Source organism: Sylvia atricapilla, chromosome 16, assembly GCF_009819655.1.
Source record: "Sylvia atricapilla isolate bSylAtr1 chromosome 16, bSylAtr1.pri, whole genome shotgun sequence".
NCBI lineage: Eukaryota > Metazoa > Chordata > Aves > Passeriformes > Sylviidae > Sylvia > Sylvia atricapilla.
The window spans coordinates 10,188,933-10,210,066 of record NC_089155.1 but is presented as its reverse complement, the minus strand read 5'-3'; the positions used below and the strand labels follow the sequence as shown (position 1 = coordinate 10,210,066).

Below are 21,134 nucleotides of genomic sequence, written 5' to 3'. Positions count from 1 at the left end.
AAAAATCTGCCCGTGCCACGGGCAGGGACGCCTCCCGCTTTGCTCCCAGCCCCGTACAGCCTGGCCTACGATATTTCTAGGCGTGGGGCAACCACAGCTTGTCTGGGCAGGCAACCTGTGCCAGGGCCTCGCCGCCCTCGCAGGGAAGATTTTCTTAATATCTCACCTAAACCTACTCTGTTTTCAAACTGAACCCGTTCTCCTTGCCCCGTCTCTTGTAAACACCCTCGCTCCATCCTTGCTGTGAGTCCCCTTGAGACACCGGAGAGCCACGATGAGGCCACCCCGACAAACAACACCGATTCCCTCGGCCCTCGCTCGCAGCAGAGGCGCCCCGCGGCCGTGCCCGTGTGTCCCCTGCGGCCGCTCGCCGTCCCCCGGCCGGCCGCACTTTGCGCAGGCGGCCCGGCGCTGGCGCACTTGGCGTACGCAGCCGGCGTACGCAGTTGGCGCAGCGGGCGGCGCGGCCGAGGCCGCGGGAGCCCCGGCGGCCGGGACCGCACCATGTGCTGGCGGCGGGGAGGCGGCGGCCGCTCCGGTGCCGTCCTCTCCCCGAATCGCCGCCGCCGCCGCCGCCCCGCCGCCCGCGGGGGGACTCGGAGGGGCGCGGCGGGGGCGGTGCCCGGCGGCGCGGGGCGCGGCGCCCGCGGGTGTTCGCGGGGCGCAGATCGTACCATCTGCGGCCGCCCCCCTCCCCGTGCACTGCGGAGAATCCTCGCGCGGCAATAGCAGCCAGATAATAACAATATTATTAGAGCCTGGAACCGATATATTATAGACACATAAAAAACCCCCACCATGTCGGTTGCCTTTGCTTCTGCTCGCCCAAGAGGCAAAGGGGAGGTCACCCAGCAAACTATCCAGAAGGTAAAAGAGCATGCTTTTATACAGACAATTTTAGACATTTATTCTGTCCATGCTCCTGCAGCTGGAGGCTGATTTCTAGGGCGATCAGGAAAACTCGTGAATTTGCGAGGGCTGCAGAGATGGACAGCTGGAGAGAGAGAGGTGGGGGAAGGAGGAGGAGGAGGAGGAGGTGGAACAAAGCAAAGGTGTTCAGATCGCTGCAAAGAGAGCGAGAGAAGGACGTAGGGAATAAAATCGGGATGGCACGTTATCCCTGCTGCTCGCCAAGGGGAAACGCTGCCAAGCATACATTGGGAAACGGCAATAAAATTTGCGAATATGCGATTAATTTATGGTGGTATGTCAGCTTCTAGCCCCTAAAGAATCCAACCTAAAAAAATGAATTGAAATAAAATACTGAATTTGCAAGGGTTTTCTTTTGTATCTAGATGCAGAATTTTAATCTCGCAGAAGATAGAGGGAGCACCAGTGACTGATGTTTTTCATAAACTATTATTGTGATGTGTTTACTGATGTTTAATGACAAACAAAGATTTTGAAAGATTTTCTCTGGAGAGGACATCCCCACATGGGTGTTCATGTGGAAGCCAAACCAGAGGGTGCCGAGTTGGGAAGTTATTGTTTCCTGTGTTCCCAGGATTGGCAGCAGGGACTGCACACACGAGCGGACCCTGGCACCTTTCCTCCTGCAGAAGGTGACGGTCAGCAGCGAAGGCTGGAAATGCCAATAAAGAACGTGCGTGTTTTAATGTCGCTGCTCTTTGCCCATGGTCCTTTCGCTGTGATTTTGGCCGCTCCCCAGGGCTCAGGTGGTGTTCCCGTGGTGTGGTGGCAGCCAGGTGTCAGCTCTGTGCGGTCCCTTCGCGGAGAGTGACCAGCGCAGAAGTGCCACTGCCAGGACAGCAATTAACCTGTCACCAGGGGTTGTGCAGCCAAGCCATGATCTGGTGCCAATTCGTGACTTCCAGGGGGAAAAAAATCCCGTCGGTGGCAGCGTATGGTAGAGCAGAGATGAAGGCAGAATGAACTGCCACGAGAGAGGCTAGAGAGATGACTTGCATCTCAGGAGACTGTTTGGAAACATCCCATTTTGTGGAGCTCTTGCAGCACGTGGTGTTGGGAACCAATTCATTTTAAATTCTGAAATATTTCGGTGAATAAGTTTTCCTTTAACTTCCAAATCAGCTGGAATTATTCCATAATTCAGAGAGTTTGTAATTCAACCCATACCCACAGACAAAGGGCAGATAAAGTATCTTCTGTTCGATTTTCAAGCCCTTTCCTTTTTGCATATTCATAAACTTCATGGAAGCTTCAAAATGTTCTTTCTTTGAAAATAATGAGTGAAACCATTTCCCATTTCAGGTGCATTTACTGGCAGGTTACTTTAGGACTGTCCATCAGTGTTGGGCTGTTGGCAGTGATATTCTCTGAGGAAGAAACTTGCAGACACACTAACTGGATGGGATTTATAGTCAAGGATGGAAATGGAGCAGAGAGAGCAGGAGGGAAAAAAAAACCCTCAAAAATCCTCATTGAAAGTGAGCTTTTGAGAAAATATACAAATTTCAATGAAAAAGAGTATTCTTATTTGCATTCATATTATATACGCAGCTTATTTTTATTTATTAACTCAATTTTAATAGTCTTTCAAAGCTGTTCTTATCCCAGTATAAAATATTTCTAAAATAGATTTCACATGGACAAAGTTAGAGCTTTTGGCAATAGAGTAGTGGTGGTGTTCCTCTAAACGAGTTCATCAAATAGCATTTCCAGGGCAGTAAAATTCAGTTCTGAACCAGAACTGGTTCTTTCCTCGAGCCCTGATGACACAGGAGTTCAAGGGCTCAGTCTTGCAAGCACTTAATAGCAGTGATATCTACAAGCTCTATTATGCCACAGGCAAATTTAAATTTCTACATGCTCGTATTTTTTTTTTTTTATTCATTCACCTGGAGAAAGTTGCTGCATTCACAAGAAATCCGGGGGAAAGAGACAAACTAATGTATCTTTTTTTCAAAACTAATCAAAGTATATTTTAAGCTTTTAATCATATCATGACTTCATTCAATAAAAGTAAGGACATATTGGGATGTAATCCTCTTAAACATGGTTTCAGTAGATGCAGTGATGCAAATTTTATACTTCATCAGGTTCAGCTGTCAGCACACTCTAGTCCTGGGCAGGAAAATGAATAGGTTTAATTGTCTGAAAGTTTGTTTCTTACTTAAAAGTAGGCATGTTAGTAAAACCTGCCATTTTGGAAAGGGTTGGGTGATACTTTAGGATGAGACAGAGATAACTCAGTGAAAGTGTTCTTCTTCAGCATCAGAATTTATCTGCCATTTAAGGAACAAGGTAAGTCCATTAATTCTTCTGTATGGGTATTTCAAGTAACTATTTTAAAGATAGCTGCTCATAAGTGAATCAACCTTGTGGCTCAATAAAGTCACATGTAGGTAATTTACAACAGCCAAGGCAACAAAACTGCACAGAACACCATCCAGTGCCAAGGAGGGTGGAGGATCACAAAAATACAGGACTTTGATATAATTCCCATAGTAACATGTTTTGGTCCTATTTCTTTTATGCAGATGCTAGATGAAAATCACCACCTAATACAATGTATTATGGATTATCAGAGCAAGGGGAAAACTGCAGAATGTACTCAGTGAGTATTACGAATTCAGGAGTTTGTTAGAAATGTTTCCTGAAGTCTGACTCTTCCCTTTGCTCAATGGCACAGCTGTTGGTTTGCTCTTGGAAACACTCCTGTTCCCTTTTAGGAGCTTTTCCAGCTCATGGAGAACTGTGAAGAAGCATAAATGATTCTGGTGGTGCTTACCTGAGTAAACACTCCAGTTAGAGCACTCTTGAAAAAAAATCATGTTCTTCTCAGCTTGCTGGCAGGGAAAACAGGTTTTGGGCTTTGGAGTTCTGGAATTTCATTCCTATCAGGGCCTCTGTTAGACAGAGAAAGGAAAAGTGTCTGATTGTTGGAGCAGCTGACTGGCTGTCAGTCCTCAAAGACTGAGGTCCCAGCTCCACGGTTCAAAGTGCTGTCAAAGGAGGGTGTATTTTACCTCTCCCTTCCTCCAAGTTTACCCTTTTGTAAAAGAGGTCTTGAGCACACTGATCCTTGACATGACAGCACAGACATGGGTCATTGCTACTGCTGTTTATTAGGACAGATTAAAAACGGGTTAAGGTAATTTAACTAAGCATTTGTAAATAGGGAAAAAAAAAAAAAAAAGAGAGAGAGAAAGACTTGGAATTCTGTGTATTGTTAACGCTTTCCAAATAAGCTTCACTCCTTGTTCTGTAGATACCAACAAATCTTGCACAGAAACCTGGTTTACTTGGCAACAATAGCAGACTCTAACCAGAATATGCAGTCCTTGCTTCCTGCTGTAAGTACCAGTACAATTACTGTAACTAATAATTAGTTATTAGTATAACTAATACCATAGTTATTTCCCTCAGCACCTTTACATTAGCTATGCCAGAGGGAAATGTTCTTTGATTCTATATAGTGATTCTGATCACTGTAAATGAACCGTTTCTTTAGTATTTTTCCAGCTAAAAGCTTTGAAGTGGCCAAATAGACCACCAAACAAATCAAAAGTTACTTTTGCTGTGTTTAAATTATGTTCTTTAGGACATTTGTGTTAATCTCTGCCCCATAGCTCAAGGTTTATCATGCAGGGGTACAAATCTGAATATCTCCATTTGTTCCAGATTTAATGTTCTTACCTGTTCTTGTTGTGTTCTTTACTTGGAGGGAATAATGCTGCTGTTTTACGTCAAAAATCTAATTCAACACTCGGGCATTGGTTTGTCTTTACACATGTTGTTGTTATTCTTGCTCAGTGGATTGATTTGGGAAGTACCACACATAACACAAACTGCAGCATAGCTTGGCAAAGGTCAATCTGTCACCACACTCCCGTGTTGTCTTTGCTAATGCATTCCCCGCAGTGGTTGTGTTTGGAAATCCATGTGAGTGCAGAGGAACGAGCACAGAAGCCACACTCTGTGACAAACACAATTTCAAACCCTTCACTGTGCTGCTGCCTGTCAGCTGCTCTGTCATGCTCAATGTCATTCACACAGAGGAGTCAAACCAAGAAAGCTTCACCCAAAAAGCAAAGGAAACGCGCATTTAGCCGAGGCAGTTTTTAGTCATAGCCAGGCTAATTCGGGGGCTGCTGTTTTTCTAATTAAAAAACCTAACCAGAAATTTTGCTTTTTCCTCCTTGTTGTTTCTCAGCCACCAACGCAAAATATAAACTTGGGCCCGGGAGGGATGAGTCAGAGCGCGTCCAACCAATCCCTCCACTCCCAGAGCAATCTCAGCGATGCCATCGGGACCGGCCTGCCTCCTTCCTCCCTCATGCAGAGTCAGATTAGCAATGGTGAGCTTTGGTCCCCTTTGTGCTGCTTTGCTGTTGCCTGGCAACAAAATCATTAATGCAGAATATACTTAGAGAGCTGGAAAAGACCTCTCCTAACTCACCTTTCAGGCATATGGGGATTTCAGGCACATGCTGGAATCGCCACAAAATGGCTACAGGCAGGAATGATGCTGGCTTCTGCAGAGTGCTTTGTGTTTCTGCAGAGGAAATTAAAGATATTTTAAAAAAAAAATGCGTGATGAAAATCACCGAGTAAAGATGCATCCAAGTTTTTAGTAAGAAAAATTATATGTTGTGTTATTTTTCTCATGGAAGTGGCGGGGTTGGCCAGGGTAAAATGGAATTGCTTGCATGACTAACCACACAACCAAGCCTTCAGACTGCAGACACCTTCCAGGATACATTTGTCCTTACAAATCATTTGGTGTTGCACCAGTCTTTGTCCTCTACAGAAGCTTGCAGAGATTGTACTACACAGTCAAAAGCACAGACATTTTGTATTAATAAGATAATAGAATCTGTTTGGTTTTGTTCTCACAACTAAACTAATTAAAACAATCTTTAATATATGCATTTTATATATTAATAATCTGTTTATTTTGTAGATCATATTTAGTCAGTCAGTTCTTGTTTCTGTGAGTGTCTCCCAGAGTGACAGAGAGCAAAACCAGTTTCTATAAATAGAAATATCGGATTGTAAAATCACAGACCTTGGCAGGGTGACTCAAGAGCAGACACAAGCCATGAAATTACTTCTGAGTTTTTAAAAATCCATTTGTGGTCAAACCTATAGTACCTTTTAAATGAATGGATGAGGGACCTATTTTAAACAGCTACAACTTGTAAAGTAAACTTACCAAATTTTTCAGGGCCTTTGTTTTGAAAGATTTAATACTAAGTATGAGTAATACATTAAGTCAGTCAAAACACTGTTTTGTGTTATACAGAATAGACATTTTCAGTGCTACTGTTGTTGGTTTTCTGATTTGCTCCCCAGCCTCCTCCAGAGCTTTGTAATAATTTGCTGCTGATTGAAAGAACCACACTGGAACTCCTGAGGACTGGATTCATCCACATATTTTTCCTTACAATCACAAATTAGCCAGCCTTTTTTTTTTTTTTTTTTTTTTTTTTTTTTTCTTATTTTAGAGAAGAATCTCTAATTTTTCCCATGCAAATAAGGCAAGGTTTACCAACACTTACTTCACTCCATCTCTCATTTAAGGCAACTGCTATCTCCATTCACACACTGTGTGACCTTGTGTTGCACAAGGATCAGCTTTACAACTTCAACAAACTGGAGCAAAACACAGAGATAATTTTCTGTAGCAGCATTTTGACCCAGCTCCACTGATTTCAGGAGAGCTGGCTCTCTTTATCTCTTGTTGAAACTGCTGCTTGCATCTCTTCATCAGAGGAAAATATAATTTACAGCAAATGTTCTCATTTTGATATCTATGAAAACCATTAAGGGTAATTAATGAGGTTTGTACTAAATGAGTTAGACGTTTTTCAGAGGTTGCAGATAAACTTAATAACACTGAATTAAAACATCATTATTTAAGCATTGCAACATAATTCTGCCTCTTCTAAGGATTCTGCATTGTACCTAAATTAATTGAGATTGACAACAATATGGCTGAATTTAGATAGACGACAATATGCACCATCACAGCTTGGATAGTAACAATATACAGTCAAAACAACTTTCCAAAACTCATTCATAAAACTATTTACAGCAATAAACAACAAATAAGAGCCCCATTTTCCCCAATATTAGCTACCCAACTGCAACAGAATTCTAAAAAATAAGCACACTGCCAGATGAGCAGGAAACAAACCCAGGATGTATCTGGAGCAGTCTGATGATTGCGTTCTGATGTTGGAAAGCGAGTAACGACTGGGGTTGTTATGGTGACTTGGAAAATTTATCTTCCTCTGAGATACTTTTAGTCAAACTTCTGTAAAGAGAGAGATAGGCTTGTTCTCTGAGTAGAGGCTCCATTGGTACTTCAGAAGCCCCAGCTAAGAAGGTGAGCTGGTGGAAGAGGAGCCCAGTGGATGCAGCAATGTGCTGAGTGTCTCTCAGCCACTACTGTGCCTCCCCACTGTCACTGCCTGTGTGAAGGGGAAAAGGAATCAACTGCAGGGCAAGAGGAAGGAAAGCCCAGATTTCAAAAGGCTGGGATGTTTCCAGAATCCGTGTATTTTCTGAAGTACCTGAAATCACGGGCATTTTTTTAATTCTGCTGCCTGCAAGGAAGTGGTTGTAGGGCATTGCTGCTGGTTTTGTTCTTCCCGTCTGCAATCCTGTACAGCCTACATTTGGCTGCTACAAAGGGGAGGATCTCTCTGATTGTGCAGCAGGCAGTTTTAATTCTCCTGTAGATAACAGGGAGTTTTAATACCGAGGATTTTGGGGTTATTTTTTTGTTTTGCCTTATGATAAGGTATTCCAGAAAGGCCACGAGGCCTCGTGCTCACTGCGCATTGCCAATAATAGCTCCGATTTTCTTGTTGCTGTCTGTAATTTCTGTAGGTCCTAACCACGTGTCTATGCAGCAGTCAGGCCAGAACACCATGCCCACGACCTCTCTGAGTATGACTGTCAGCAGCCATGGGACTGGCCCTGGTTACAGCCACACAGTGCCTGCCTCTCAGAATGTGCCAATGCAAGGCCAGGGGTCAATAGGCAATTACGTCTCTCGAACAAACATCAACATGCAGTCCAACCCAGGTAAACTGCCTCTTCCTCCTCCTGGGGCACCTTGACCTTCCTGTGACCTCAGAGGGTTTATGACATGCAACACTGTTCTTGTATTTTCTTATTTAAATATTTTCTTGTAGACAGCCACAAAGGTACCAGAGGAAAAGACAGCTCTAAGACATCTCTGAATTTCCAGGTGTCAGGCGCCAGTGTAAGTCAGAGCAGTTTCAGGCTTGCTTTAACTTAGGCTGACTCGCCATGGTTAGGGCTGAGCAGGGGAAAAGAGGGTTAGGGAGAGGTGCAGCAGCACTGTCTGGTAGCCCTGGCAGCAAATCCCACAGCCATGGGAGGGATCTGGGCAGCACCTTCACCCAAGCACAAAGAACCTGCCAGGGTATAATACATTTACTCTTTGTACATTACTACCTCATTTCGTTATTTTATTGGTGCTTCACATTGTTTGCAAGGCATTAAGAGACTAGCAGACAACTCAATTAATCTCTTAATTTAAAAAAAAAAAGTTTGCTAGTTGAATTGCTTTGAATAGGATGTCTGATGCCTTAGAATTCTTTACAGCAGCACAAAATTTAGGAATCAAATAAATCCTAGAATATCAGTTTACTTAAACTCTATAATCATAAGGTGTATGAGAAGATGGAAGCAGAAAAAAGAGTATATTAGAAAAGAAATGCAGCAATTCAATAGTCAGGAGGTAGAAAGGAACAAGCATAATTTCTTGTTTCTTTCTTTAACCCTACTGCAATAAGGTTTACATTCTTTTAAGTAAGCTAATAATAATCCAGGCTGGGTGTATTTTTAAATATCTGCTGAAGCAAATGGCAAGAACTGACCATGTAATAAGATCCTTTCTGGATTCCAGTGCAGAAGAGTAAATAAATCCAGTAGGAAAACATCTCCCCCTGTGGAAAATTCACAGAATTATCAGGATGCATATTAGCTGAAGGTTTTAACTTGCTTCTAAAGAGCCTAGGAGAGAAGTGCCCCATCTTTGGAAAACAGTCTTTTCTGTGTCCTTTGTAGTCTCCATGATGCACCAGCAAGCAGCAACGTCACATTACAACTCAGCACAAGGAGGGAGCCAGCACTACCAGGGACAATCCTCCATTGCCATGATGAGCCAGAGCAACCAAGGCAACAGCATGATGGGGCAGCGACCCATGGGCCCTTACAGAGCTTCACAGCAAGGTAAAACTGCTATCAGATTATTGATAGAAGTCCCATTAGATTGGTGATACTCAGTCTGTCCTGTGAGCTACGTAAGTCACCAAAATTTCCAAGTCACATTTGCAAACAGAGAATCCCACCCTGAAGCACAGGAAATCCTGAATGGTGCAAGTGTCATGACAATGAGATGAACCTGAATCTATTTTCAAGATTTATCTGTTTAATTATTTCAGGTCTTTAGAACAACAGTTCTGTCCAAAAGGGATCATAGGAGCTAAAGAAAAGATGAACAAATTGATATACAGCTCATTCAAGCCACTGGGAATCTATTCAATTCTTTCCCATGGTGTTGGATCAGCCCTAACATGGCACAGTTAGCAAGGAACACATTTCTGGAAAGAAGATACAGTTTGCCAGCAATTAGAATGAAAAATTAGGCCAAGGAAAGGAAAACACTAGAGGATAACTACCGTGCTCTAAGACCTCTCTGGATAAAGTTTTAAGAGGTAATAAATCTTCTAGACTGATTCTAAAATAACCTGAATTTTGGTAAGAAACAAATTAATGTATTAATCAAAATATATTTAATTCTGACTGTGCTCTTGAGCATGGAATACATTCCTGTGCTTTCTAATAACTCAGATTAGTAGATGAAATGTAGCCCTTGCTGTTGGTGTTGCTGCAGAAGTGAGTGATTCTGGGATGTGTTACTGATGGTTGTGTGATTTCAATTTTAACCATCTTTTTCTGAGAATACAAATTTATTTCCTTTTTTTAAGTGAGAAAAACATCTTTATAACTGCTCTCAATTGTTTGCTTACCCAGACATAAACTTTGTTTTCTTTAAAAAAAAAAAATTAGATAAGAGAAACCCATCCCTTAGGAGGCCACAGGCTCAGTTTGCCTTGTCTTGTGCCTTGCAGGTTCCTCGCAGCAGTACATGGGTCAGGAGGAGTATTACAGTGAGCAGTACAGCCATGGCCAAGGCTCATCAGAACCTATGAATCAGCAATATTACCCAGATGGTAATTCCTCTGAGCTGGGCTCACCGGGATACTGATAAAGTGCAGAGCACCACGACTGCCACATCCAAGGACATGGCAAACCTCTTATGCTTCAGTTCCAATTTAAATACTGGAAAATTAGAATCCCAGGGGATGGGAGTCTGGTAAAAACATGCACATCAGTGCGCCCTGCTATATAAACTGCTCCAAAAAGAGCCCAAAGCCCAGTTTGGATTAGTAAACACAAGAGTTTTATCCATTGGTGTAACTTTCCTTGCCACGTGTTCGATGTTCTCCCTAAGGGGTCTGTATTTGCTCTTAGCCTCATGTTGGTGCATAAGCAGCTCCATAATATATATTAAATATGTATTCAACATTATGTCTATGGTCTCATGAAGGATGTGTCTGACAAATCTTCGTGACTCCTTGCAGGACATGGTGATTATGCCTATCAGCAGTCATCCTATACTGAACAGAGCTACGACCGGTCATTTGATGACTCTACACAACACTACTATGAAGGAGGTAGGAAAACACAGCAAAATCTTAACAGTAAATTCAATATATTATTAAGATCTCTGAACTCTAAATCAACTGGAAATATTAATTGATTTATGATGTAGCAAGGTGGCATTTAGGAGAAGCGATGTCATGTATAGAACCTCTGTTTATTTTGTTGTTTCAGGATACAGCAAATGGAATTTCCATCATAGGTATTTGAAAAAAAAATACCAGTAACAACTAGATAAGTGGTCTTTCTGAGATATATGAATAAATATCATTATCTAAAAGAAAATAAAATGAGAGGGCTTCTTGAGAAAGCAGCTATTTACCCTGGCAGACTTGTCTTTGTGACTTTTTCTTCTGAAACCCTTATGGAGAAAAAAAACCCTTTGGGGAACAGGTTGTTTGTTTGTTTGCTTGTTTTGTGATGTGTATAATTAAGTAACTCTCCTATTCAAAAGAACTAAAAATCACTGGAGAAATAAACATATTGCTTGGCAAAATCCAATCACCTGTTTCTAAGAAAAGTATTTGTGTATGAGTTCCAGACCAAGGCTCCTTACGCCTTTGTTTTCCTTACGATCCACATGTACAGTGTAACACCTGCCTCACCTATGACCAAACAATTCCAATATTTCCCTCTCCAGGAAATTCTCAGTACAGCCAGCAGCAGGCAGGATACCAACAGGGAGCTGCACAACAGCAAACATATTCCCAGCAGCAATACCCAAATCAACAGAGTTACCCAGGACAACAGCAAGGATATGGTAAGAAAACTCTCAGTGGCTGGTCAAGTGTTTGCAGTGTTTCACCCTGATGCCTCCATTCCTAGGCTAAAATAGGCTGTCAACTATTTCCTTGATTAACCTTGGATTAACAATGTACCAAAATTAGCCCAAGATCTAGTAAAGGGATTCTGGGCAGTAACATACATTAGTCTAGCACTGTGTTCCATCCTGAATCCCTCTCTCTTTTGACAGAAGTTAGAAAGTACACATTTTCTTCGTGTTAACTTTGTGTTAAACATCATCAGGAGGTCACTGCCTGGGTTCCCACGCCTCCTACACACCTAGTCCTTCTGAACTGACATGAAAAAGAACATCAACAGTCCAGAGAATCATTCCTCTGTTGTTTATGGTGGCACAGCCAGATTAGATAGGAATTTAAGCATGCAGTTGTTACTAAAATAAAGGCCAGGTAGTTTGCATAGAGGTCATAACCGAGCTGTGCCAATACAGATTTCAGAGAGGATTCACTTCGAAGTGTTATAACATTTTTTGAACCAAGTTTAAAATCTGAAGTTTACACTGCTGCAACTACATCATTATTAACACCTCATAGTGTAAACCTAGAGGAGAGGTCAGGGCAGAATTTACTCACAGTTCTTACTCACAGAGCTTACTCTGTTAGCATCATGTTATGAGGTGCTAACAAACAATTTACTCTGAGAACTCCCCCAGCAAATCAGGCCTGTAATGGATTATACTGCCTGTCATGGATTTTACTGTCTTCTCAGGTCCTGCACAAGGAGCCTCCTCACAGTATTCCAGCTACCAACAGGGACAGGGGCAGCAGTATGGAAGTTACAGAGCTTCCCAGACAGGCCCATCCGCTCAGCAACAGAGGCCTTATGGCTATGAGCAGGTAAATTGTCTAAATCTCTGCTCTGAGAGAGCAGATCTGGCTGTTACCTCTGTCTATAAATCTGATAATTTGGTGCAGGTATATGGGTGATACTTCAGTAGATCTTATAAAATTCACAGGCCAAAAGAAATTGCCTAACGTGCAGTAAGCCTCCAATATATTATCCTTCAACATTTCTATTTCTTTTCTTTTCTCTTTTTTTTAACAGGGACAATATGGAAATTACCAGCAATAAAAGAATACAGTGCTGTGTCAGATTCCTTTCAATAGTATCTCGATCTTTTGAACTGGATGTACAGGCAGTTTTGATTAATTGTAATATGTTGGTTACCCCTTAGCACAAAGCAGCGTCTGTATGTGAACAGTGTTCATTTCATGCTGGATATGAAGCAGTGCACTACTGGTAACAAGACAATGCTTTAATGGTTTGATATTTGGTGCTGTGTATAGTACTGTATGTTGATACAATGCAGAAGTTTTCCATTTACCCCCTCTTGTCCCATTCTTGATGTTTCTGAATAGCTTTAGGACCATTAGATCACAGTTGTGCCCCATTCTGGAAAACAGCCAGGTTGTTCTGCAGTCTGGCTCAATGCAAAGCCCATCAGTCACATCTCAGTCCAGGGAAGTTCCCTGTGGTAAGTTATTGATCTTTTTTTAACTGGATGCATTGAAGATTACCTGCCAGCCTTCAAAATCCATGGCTCTTCAGTTTACTTCTACAGAACAAGGGGATGGATACATTCCTTATGGAAAGACAGTTCTGTGCTGTATGACAAAAAATAACTGCAACGTCTGTAATACCTACCAACACAAATCCTATAATTCAGTATTCTGAATAAGTCCACATTTCTGTTGTGAAAGTTACAGAAAGAGGATCCAAACCTGTGATCATAGAAATGTTAATAAATAGAGGCACCTTTTATATGTCCGTGTAAACAAAGGTATTTCTGTTGTGGAAAGAAAACCAGAAGGCAGCTCTGAGGCCTGCAGTGTCAGCCTGCTCAACGTCAGTATTGCTTCATATCATGCTTAGCTGAGAAAAACATCTGGCAGAAGTCTCATCCTGAATATCCTACTCCAAATTTTATAACTTGCATATACATTTTCGTGCCAAATTTTGCAAGCAGGTGGCTGGCATCCTTCTTTATTCTGATTCTTGTGCTGCCCTTGCTCAGATTCCCCAGCAAGCATTATAACCATAAATGTTGTCAAATTTGTTGGTCTGTTGTTCTTACTTCATCATCATTCTTCATCATCACTTTTATTTTCCTATTGTAGCTTGACAGAAAAATAGTTCAGAGGTAAAAAGAAAAAATGCATCTTTATTGCAGACAAGCAATTAAATTCAGCTTTAATTGCGAGACACTATTATGCATATAGAGAGGGGAGCTATTTATGGGGTCAACCAGTGAGACAATACCTATAGAGGGAGAATTTAGAGAGAAAAACTAGTGGTATGTAAAAATCAGTATGAACAATGTAAGTTGTTTCTATTCAGTTTTATATGTTCTTATAAAAAGTCTTGGGGGGTGAAAAAAAGCCACTTTTAAAGTGCTTATGTAAGTGTTGAACAAAATACTGTGTCCAAATTTCCCTGAAGCAAAAAGCTGGAGTGGCTGTAGCCCACAAACATTTTTTGATATGAGATTAACTGCAAATTTACAATCTAAGGTAAATACACTCTGTAGGATTTTCTCCTTTTCTTTGTCTGACTGATGTTATTTATGGGATTTCAAGTACTTTATATTTTGAAAAATGAAGACCACAAGGAAAACACAACGTCTCTCAATTCATTAGCTGCTTTTTTTTTTTTTTTTTTTTTTTTTTTCCTTTAGAAGAAAATCTTTAACTGGACAACTAGAGAGTTTACTATTAAATGTTGTCCGAAGACTGTCCTTCCCATGTTAATAACTTCAGCTACTGGTAAAATAGAAGACATTTTTTTAATCAGTCCATATTTCTCTCATCTTTCCTGCTGGTGTTTTCATACAAATAAGTACTCTCAAATAGCAAGGATCAGGAAGATTGTTTTCTTTACAATAATTACTATTACAGGTAGCCAGAAGAATGCAATATTGCTCTTTGCCAGATTGGGAATACACCTTTTATGTGGTTTTTGAAAGTGCTGAAATGCTTTTGAGAGAATATGAACAACACATAAACCGAAACAGCAACATTACATCAATCTGAAATGTCTTACATTAAGAACTTCGTGAATGTTGTGTATATAATGTATTTGAAAGAGCACTTTGGAAATAGTTTGTACATTTATTTCCTAATTTATACATGATTTTTGGTGTTAATATTTCTAATTGTTAATAACAAAACGTTTATTTAATGTGTCGTCCATTTTTATGTATTAATGTGGAAACAAAGTGATGCCAGCATTTCGACTTCTTCCATGAATTGTATCATCTTCTGTTTTGTAATACAGAATGCTTGAAAATGGTTTAGTTTAAATATTATCTGAAAGCGGATTTGGTGGTACTTTTCTTGTGGCAGATGGAATGGATGTAGCACAGGTTACCCTTTCCTTGGGGATGCTGGTGGTGGGTGAGAGCTGGACGTGTCCCAGCGCAGAAATCCCCCGTGTGCTGGGCAGCAAGGGAGGGAGAATCCTGCCCCTCGGGGAACGGACCTGTTGGAGGGAGGCCGGAATTCATCAGCGGGATGGAGCAGCTCTGCTCTGAGGAGAGCCTGAAGAGAATCGGGATGGTTCAGCCTGATAGGGGAACTTTGGGGTGCCTTAATTGCAGCCTTCCAGTGCCTGAAGGGAAAGACGGAAAGACACTGTTCACAAAGGCTTGGAGTGATAAGACAAAGGGGAATGGCTTCAAACAGGCAGAGGGCAGGGCTGGACGGGGCACTCGGAGGGAGCCCGGTACTGTGAGGCCCTGGCACCGGCTGCCCGGAGAAGCTGTGGCTGCTCCACGCCGGGAAATGCTCAAGTGCTGGACGGGGCGTGAAGCAACCCGGGAGAGCTGAAAGGGCAGGGGGTGGAAATGGATAGTCTTTAAGGTCCCTTCCAGCCCAAGCCGCTCTGCACTCCGCCTCACGGCCGCCCTTCCCGGCACGCCGGGCCCGGGCCGGCCGAGGCGGCGCTGAGGGGCGCGGCTTCTCCGCGGCGGCTGCGCCCGGGAGGCCGAGGCGGGGCCGTGCCCGTCCCTGCATGGCGGCACTGTGTGTGTCCCCTCCATTGGCGGTGCTGTGTCTGTCCCCTCCATTGGTGGCACTGTGTCTGTCCCCTCCATTGGCGGTACTGTGTGTGTCCCCTCCATTGGTGGCACTGTGTCTGTCCCCTCCATTGGCGGCACTGTGTGTGTCCCCTCCATGGCCGCTGCCGGGGCCGCGCTGAGGCGCTGCGGGGCCGGGGGCAGGAAGGCCGTGCTGCTCCTGCTCGGCCCGCCGGCTTTCTCCACGACCTGCTCCCGCTGCGCCAAGGACAGGCGGCTGAGGGAGAAAAGAGCCATTTCGGAGCGGCGGCTGGTAAGTGCTGGGCTCTCTCTGCCGGGTTTGGGCTGCCTCAGACACGGCTCCTGCCTCTGGCCCTCTGGAGTGAGGAAGTACTGCCTAAAATGTAATTGACTTCCAGAGCAGTGAGGGAATGAGTCTGCCCCGCGATATTCGCGGTGTTCACAGTGATCGTAGTAGCGCTTCCCTTCCCTTCCCTTCGGCCTCTTGCATAATTATATCAAGCAGAAAGTCTTTTTAAAGATAAAGCTGTAAAATGCTATTTGAGCTTTAAATCTAAAATACTGGTTTGTTTCTCACTGGTTTGTTTGTTTGTTTTGGTTTGTTTTGTTTTTTGGTCTTGCGATGTAGTCAGCTGTCAAGCAGGCATCACTTTATTTCAGAGAAAATTCAGGGTCGTAGAATATATTCTTCATCTTATTTTTATATTTGCACGTCTCTGGAAAATCTTAGTTTCTAGTGATCCATAAATCACTTCCCATTAAAAGCTATAGTTTACTGTCTTGCCATGTGGTGGTGCCAGATACTTTCTGAAAGAGGCATTTCAGTAGTAGTATAAATTTGATTGTCAAAAGTTCAGTTGAGAGGGTTTTTTTTTCAGTTGCTTATCTTTGGTATCATAACACTAACAAGACATTTTCTTCCTCACATACTATTTGTGCCCTTTATTAAGAGTGACTTTTAAAGCCCATTCTCATTATGAAGTCCTTTAGTAACTGACAGAGTTTGAAAGTTACGGTGATCACTGTCGTGCTTTCTCTTTTCATCCCTCTTGTGTAAACAATTCCACTTGTCAATGAATGTACTTCTCTCGTATTTTCCCTTGGGAAATCATCCCCTCATCCCCTTTGCTAGAGACAGATAAAGTTACATCAACACAGTCATAGGCATTTGCTTTAAAAAAAGCTCTTAAAAATACTTGACAGATGAGACCTGTTTTTCTTTTGTTATTACACTCAGTACACTGCATTTAGTTGATCTATGAATGGCAGCAGAGTTCTGATTCAGAGTTCTGGTTTCTTTTTTTTTTAACTGTTGAATGGAATTCATCATGGCTAAAAATAGCAGGTCTGCCTGTTAACTAAAACTTCTTGAGAGACGAGAGTGATAAGTTTTACTCAGAGGGAACAACCCCCCACCCTTGTTGCAGACACGTTATTTCGTGGATCAGCGCAAAGTGCGCGTGGTTGGAGGCCAAGGAGGAGGAGGGGGCCGTTCCTTCTACAGTGAGCCCAGAAAAGTATTTGGAGGTCCTGATGGTGGAAATGGAGGTGATGGGGGTCACGTCATTTTTAAAGGTAAACCTCGCTGAGTCTGTTCCGTTTCGTGGTGTTGTCTCACTGCTTAACACCCCGCCCCAGCAAAACCAGCCCCACGTGGATGGTAAGAAATGGTAAATGGCAAAAAGGTTAAAGAGGTTATTTCTGTATGAGATGTCTTTGCTTATGAAGTTTTGTCCTGAGCTGTAGTAAGGAGGACATAAGTGATACTTGACAGCCTTAAAAAGAATTTTGAAAATTGAGGTATTCTACAGATACTTTAGTGCCTGGTGCCTGACTGTGTTTTGTTAAGGCTGGGATCTGATTAAATTTGCTTCTTAAGATGAATAAGGCTGCTTCTATCACCACCTTCCTGTAAAATCTAATCTAGCAAATTAATTTTGGTTTGGAATGACCACATTAATATACCTAAGCAGCTAAGTACAGACAGCTAAACTTCATCACAACTTAGATTAATATTAGCCTTCCCTGATATGTTATTGTTGAGACAATAAATAGGATATACACTCATGCAATATTCAAAAAGGGATGGAACAGTCAAGAGGTAGCTTTTCTGTGCCTGTTTTACTAAAGCAATGTGTTGAAAATGTGTGTCTTTTGCTTTACAGCTGACCAGCAAATGAAATCACTTTCTTCAGTGTTCCCCTTCTATCAGGGTTTTCATGGAGAGAGAGGAGGAAGCAAAAACTGTTATGGAGCTAATGGTGCACACGTGTATGTTAAAGTAAGTCAGTGGATGTTGCCTGCTGTGTGGGAGCTTGGTACATGGCTGATTTTCGAGCTGGAGAACCTTATTCTGAGCAAATCTTATGTGTAATGATGGGTACTGTTTGAGTTTAATGAAATACAATTCTCTTTCTGGGTTCCTCACCTTGAGAACATGCAGCAGTGATTTTTTCAGCAAATCTGAAACTGGCTGGTGGAGGATCTGCTGCAGGCTTTGAACTTCAGTGTAATGCTTGCATCTCTTCACCTTAAGGTCCCTCTAGGTACTTTGGTGAAGGAGGATGGCAAAGTTGTGGCTGACCTCACTCAGCATGGAGAGGAGTACGTTGCAGCTTATGGAGGAGCAGGAGGGAAAGGGAATCGCTTCTTTCTCTCCAATGAAAACCGCGCTCCGACGTCCTTTACTCCAGGAGAGCCAGGGCAGGAGAGAGTCCTTCATCTGGAGCTCAAGACAACAGCTCATGCAGGATTGGTGAGTTTCTGTTGGTTCAGCTTCCATTTGGTTGTAGGACGACACTTGACTGACTGAAGAAATAATGTGTGGTAACGTTTTCTTAGCCCCTGGCTTGCTTGCTTGGGGATGCAGCTCGGTGCTTTCTTGCTGTTGCTTGGTAGAAAGGTGTCCAAAATGATTCACAGAGCTGTCATTCTCTTGCTACTTGGTGTTGTCCTACTTCTGTTAAAATCCACACTATACACAGGGAAACAAGATTCATCAGTGATTGCTGATGACGTACAGCAGCTTTGTCTGCTGGTTCTGCAGATGGACAGTACAGTATAGAGAATTCTTTTAGTTTGTTTTCTTGTTTTGTTTTTTTTTTTTTTTCTCTAAAAGATAAAGTTCAAATTATCTATTTCATCGCTGTATTTCTCTTTTTACAGATATTAAACATTTGGCATTTATAGAACCAGGTTTATCACCCTCTGAAATGAAAAATGCTGAGTCAACTTTGAGCTTAAGATATTTTTGTATTTGAGTATGAAAATAGTCTAGCACCAACTGGCAAAGCTGTGAAAGTTATGCTTTGCTGCAAAATGTTCTTGATGTAGTTCAGCAACTGCAGAATAACTGTCTGGGCCAGCAGAATTTTGCAGGTTTGTTTAAAGATTGAGAAATTGGGTGTTTGTATTCCAGGTGGGTTTTCCCAATGCTGGCAAATCCTCACTTTTGAGAGCCATCTCCCGGGCAAAGCCGGCTGTGGCTGCCTACCCATTCACCACCCTAAACCCCCACGTTGGCATTGTCCACTATCAAGACTATGAACAAGTGGCAGGTAAGAATTGGAAGTTTGTTGTTTGCACCTTGATACCAATTTGTGTCACCTTTGTAAATGCTTTAAAATGCTGTAGAAATAAGTTCAGGAGTTCTGTAGACATCTTGCTAAATCTAAAGAACTTCAGACAAAACTCTGCTGGAAGCCCATTTCACCTACACTTGTAGGTACCCTTAATGCCAATCTGTATCTGTATCTTAGTGTCAGTCAGTGTAAATGTCAGATTGACTGACATTTACTGGATTTTTACTAAATTTTACTAAATTTTTACTAAATTAAATCCAGTAATTTAGATTACTGGAGTAATCTAAATTTAGGTGTTTTAAAAGATAACGGCAGCAAACTTACTATAAGTTGTGCTTTAGTATTGAGGCACTGAGACATAATTCTAAAAGTACTGACACACTGGAGACAGTAAAAGACTGAGGGGATTTTTTTATTTTGGGAGGGGGTTTATTGGATCTGCTGGATTCAGTGTGAAATTTCTGTTGTAGTTGCTGACATTCCTGGCCTAATCAAAGGTGCCCATCAGAACCGTGGGCTGGGGGTGGCCTTCCTGAAGCACATTGAGCGCTGCCGCTTCCTCCTGTACGTGGTGGATCTCTCTGTGCCTCAGCCGTGGACTCAGCTGCAAGACTTGAAATATGAACTGGAGGCCTATGAGAAAGGCTTGTCTGAGAGGCCTTGTGTTGTGATTGGGAATAAGTTTGACCTTGCCCAGTCCAGGATCAACCTGCCCCTCCTTAGGGAGCGGGTGGCTGAGAGGGTCATCGCGTTATCTGCGCTGACAGGAGACAACTTGGAGGAGCTGCTGTTGCACCTGAGGGAACTGTATGACACTTATGTGAAGACAGAACAGTCACGAGGACAAAGCCCAGTCAAGTGGTAGAAGCCACAACTGCTGTGAACTCTGCTGGAAGGAGAACAAAGTTAAAATAGCAGTTTGATTGCATCTCTGTGATTCGGGCTTCTTGTGGGTTGTTTTCGTTGTTAAAAATGGAAAGGCACAGCATGGAGATTTGTTCTGGACTGCTGCTTTGGGAAGATTGTTTTGTTTGTTTGTTCACCTTTGAGGTGTCTGAAGTTTGACAACAAAGCTTGGAAATTGTAATCATGATGGGTGTTGGACTGGAAACCTGGCTCTTGTTTGTCATACTATGGAATGAAGAGAATGCTGTCCAGTAGAAATGACTGAAATTAAGGATCTGCAGGAGGTGTTGATTTTTATGAAGTGTGGTGAAGTGGCTTTGTCAATTTTCTCTAAACAGAAGTTCTAAAATAAAATCAGGTGGTCCTGTGTTTATCTCTTTTTATATGATGGGCATTTCAGTTGTGTCTTAAAACTTTTCACCTGTTATGGTTTGGGGTGGGTTTTTCTCCTCAGAGGAGGAGCTCACAGGTCAGTAATTTTAGGGAGGAAGACCATGAAAGAACTGCAATTAATGACTGAAATGATTTTCTCGTTACTATAAGTAATTTACTGTATTTAAATGCTGGCAGCAGCTAAGTAGCTGAATAAACTGGCCAGGAACCAGCTGTTTGATACTCACATCTGAGTTCTCCTGTTTAGGGATCACAGGCAGTGTTCTGAGAAATCCTAGGCTTAGATACATCAAATTAAAAAAAAATACAGTTGTTTGTGTGTCCCTTTTTTTTAACTATGTGATTATATGGACTGTGTTCTTAAACTTTAGGGATTCATGAATCTTAATTTAGAACAGTGGTCTTTGCCCTCTCCTCATACTGAAAGAAGAGCTGTTTCTGTATACTCTGGTAAAAGATGATTATCTTAATAATGGAAGGTCAAAATTCATCAAAACATATTATTAAACTTTCAAAAGGGACCTGAACAGGCTTGTGGGGTGCCAAGACAATCTTGTCAGAAATAGAGGAAATAACTGAGCGGATATGAAAAAACACTCAGCTGTAGCCTCTGACCACTTTTTCTAATACACCACCATGAAGGTGATAATTCTCTCTGCTTCTTTCAATGCCCATTTTTGATTTCATCCCTGGTAGTCTAATGCTTCTGCATGGAACATCCTTAAAAGCAT

General features: G+C 42.3%; 2 protein-coding genes across 2 annotated transcripts; both read left to right on the top strand.

Moving 5' to 3' along the window:
* Positions 1-457: 457 nt before the first annotated feature.
* On the top strand, positions 458-14,729 carry SS18L1 (SS18L1 subunit of BAF chromatin remodeling complex). The gene is made up of 11 exons (XM_066330892.1): positions 458-867; positions 3,462-3,538; positions 4,193-4,277; positions 5,138-5,282; positions 7,822-8,019; positions 9,031-9,195; positions 10,098-10,199; positions 10,611-10,703; positions 11,330-11,449; positions 12,199-12,326; positions 12,535-14,729. Exons 1-11 carry the CDS (start codon positions 799-801, stop codon positions 12,559-12,561), a joined length of 1,209 nt encoding a protein of 402 aa, XP_066186989.1. The 5' UTR covers positions 458-798; the 3' UTR covers positions 12,562-14,729.
* An 876-nt stretch (positions 14,730-15,605) lies between these two features.
* On the top strand, positions 15,606-20,713 carry MTG2 (mitochondrial ribosome associated GTPase 2; the record flags this gene model as incomplete). The annotated part of the gene is made up of 6 exons (XM_066331063.1): positions 15,606-15,815; positions 16,951-17,098; positions 17,689-17,804; positions 18,060-18,278; positions 18,942-19,080; positions 19,575-20,713. Coding segments are annotated over 6 exons (1,227 nt in total), but the record flags the coding sequence as incomplete, so codon positions are not given.
* Positions 20,714-21,134: the final 421 nt, after the last annotated feature.

Bases quoted from the DNA above. Each gene is read 5' to 3' on its own strand.
- SS18L1 (XM_066330892.1), top strand. From the start codon at position 799: ATGTCGGTTGCCTTTGCTTCTGCTCGCCCAAGAGGCAAAGGGGAGGTC. The intron at 4,278-5,137 runs GTAAGTACCAGT...GTTGTTTCTCAG, and splicing joins TGCAGTCCTTGCTTCCTGCT to CCACCAACGCAAAATATAAA. The intron at 9,196-10,097 runs GTAAAACTGCTA...TGTGCCTTGCAG, and splicing joins TTACAGAGCTTCACAGCAAG to GTTCCTCGCAGCAGTACATG.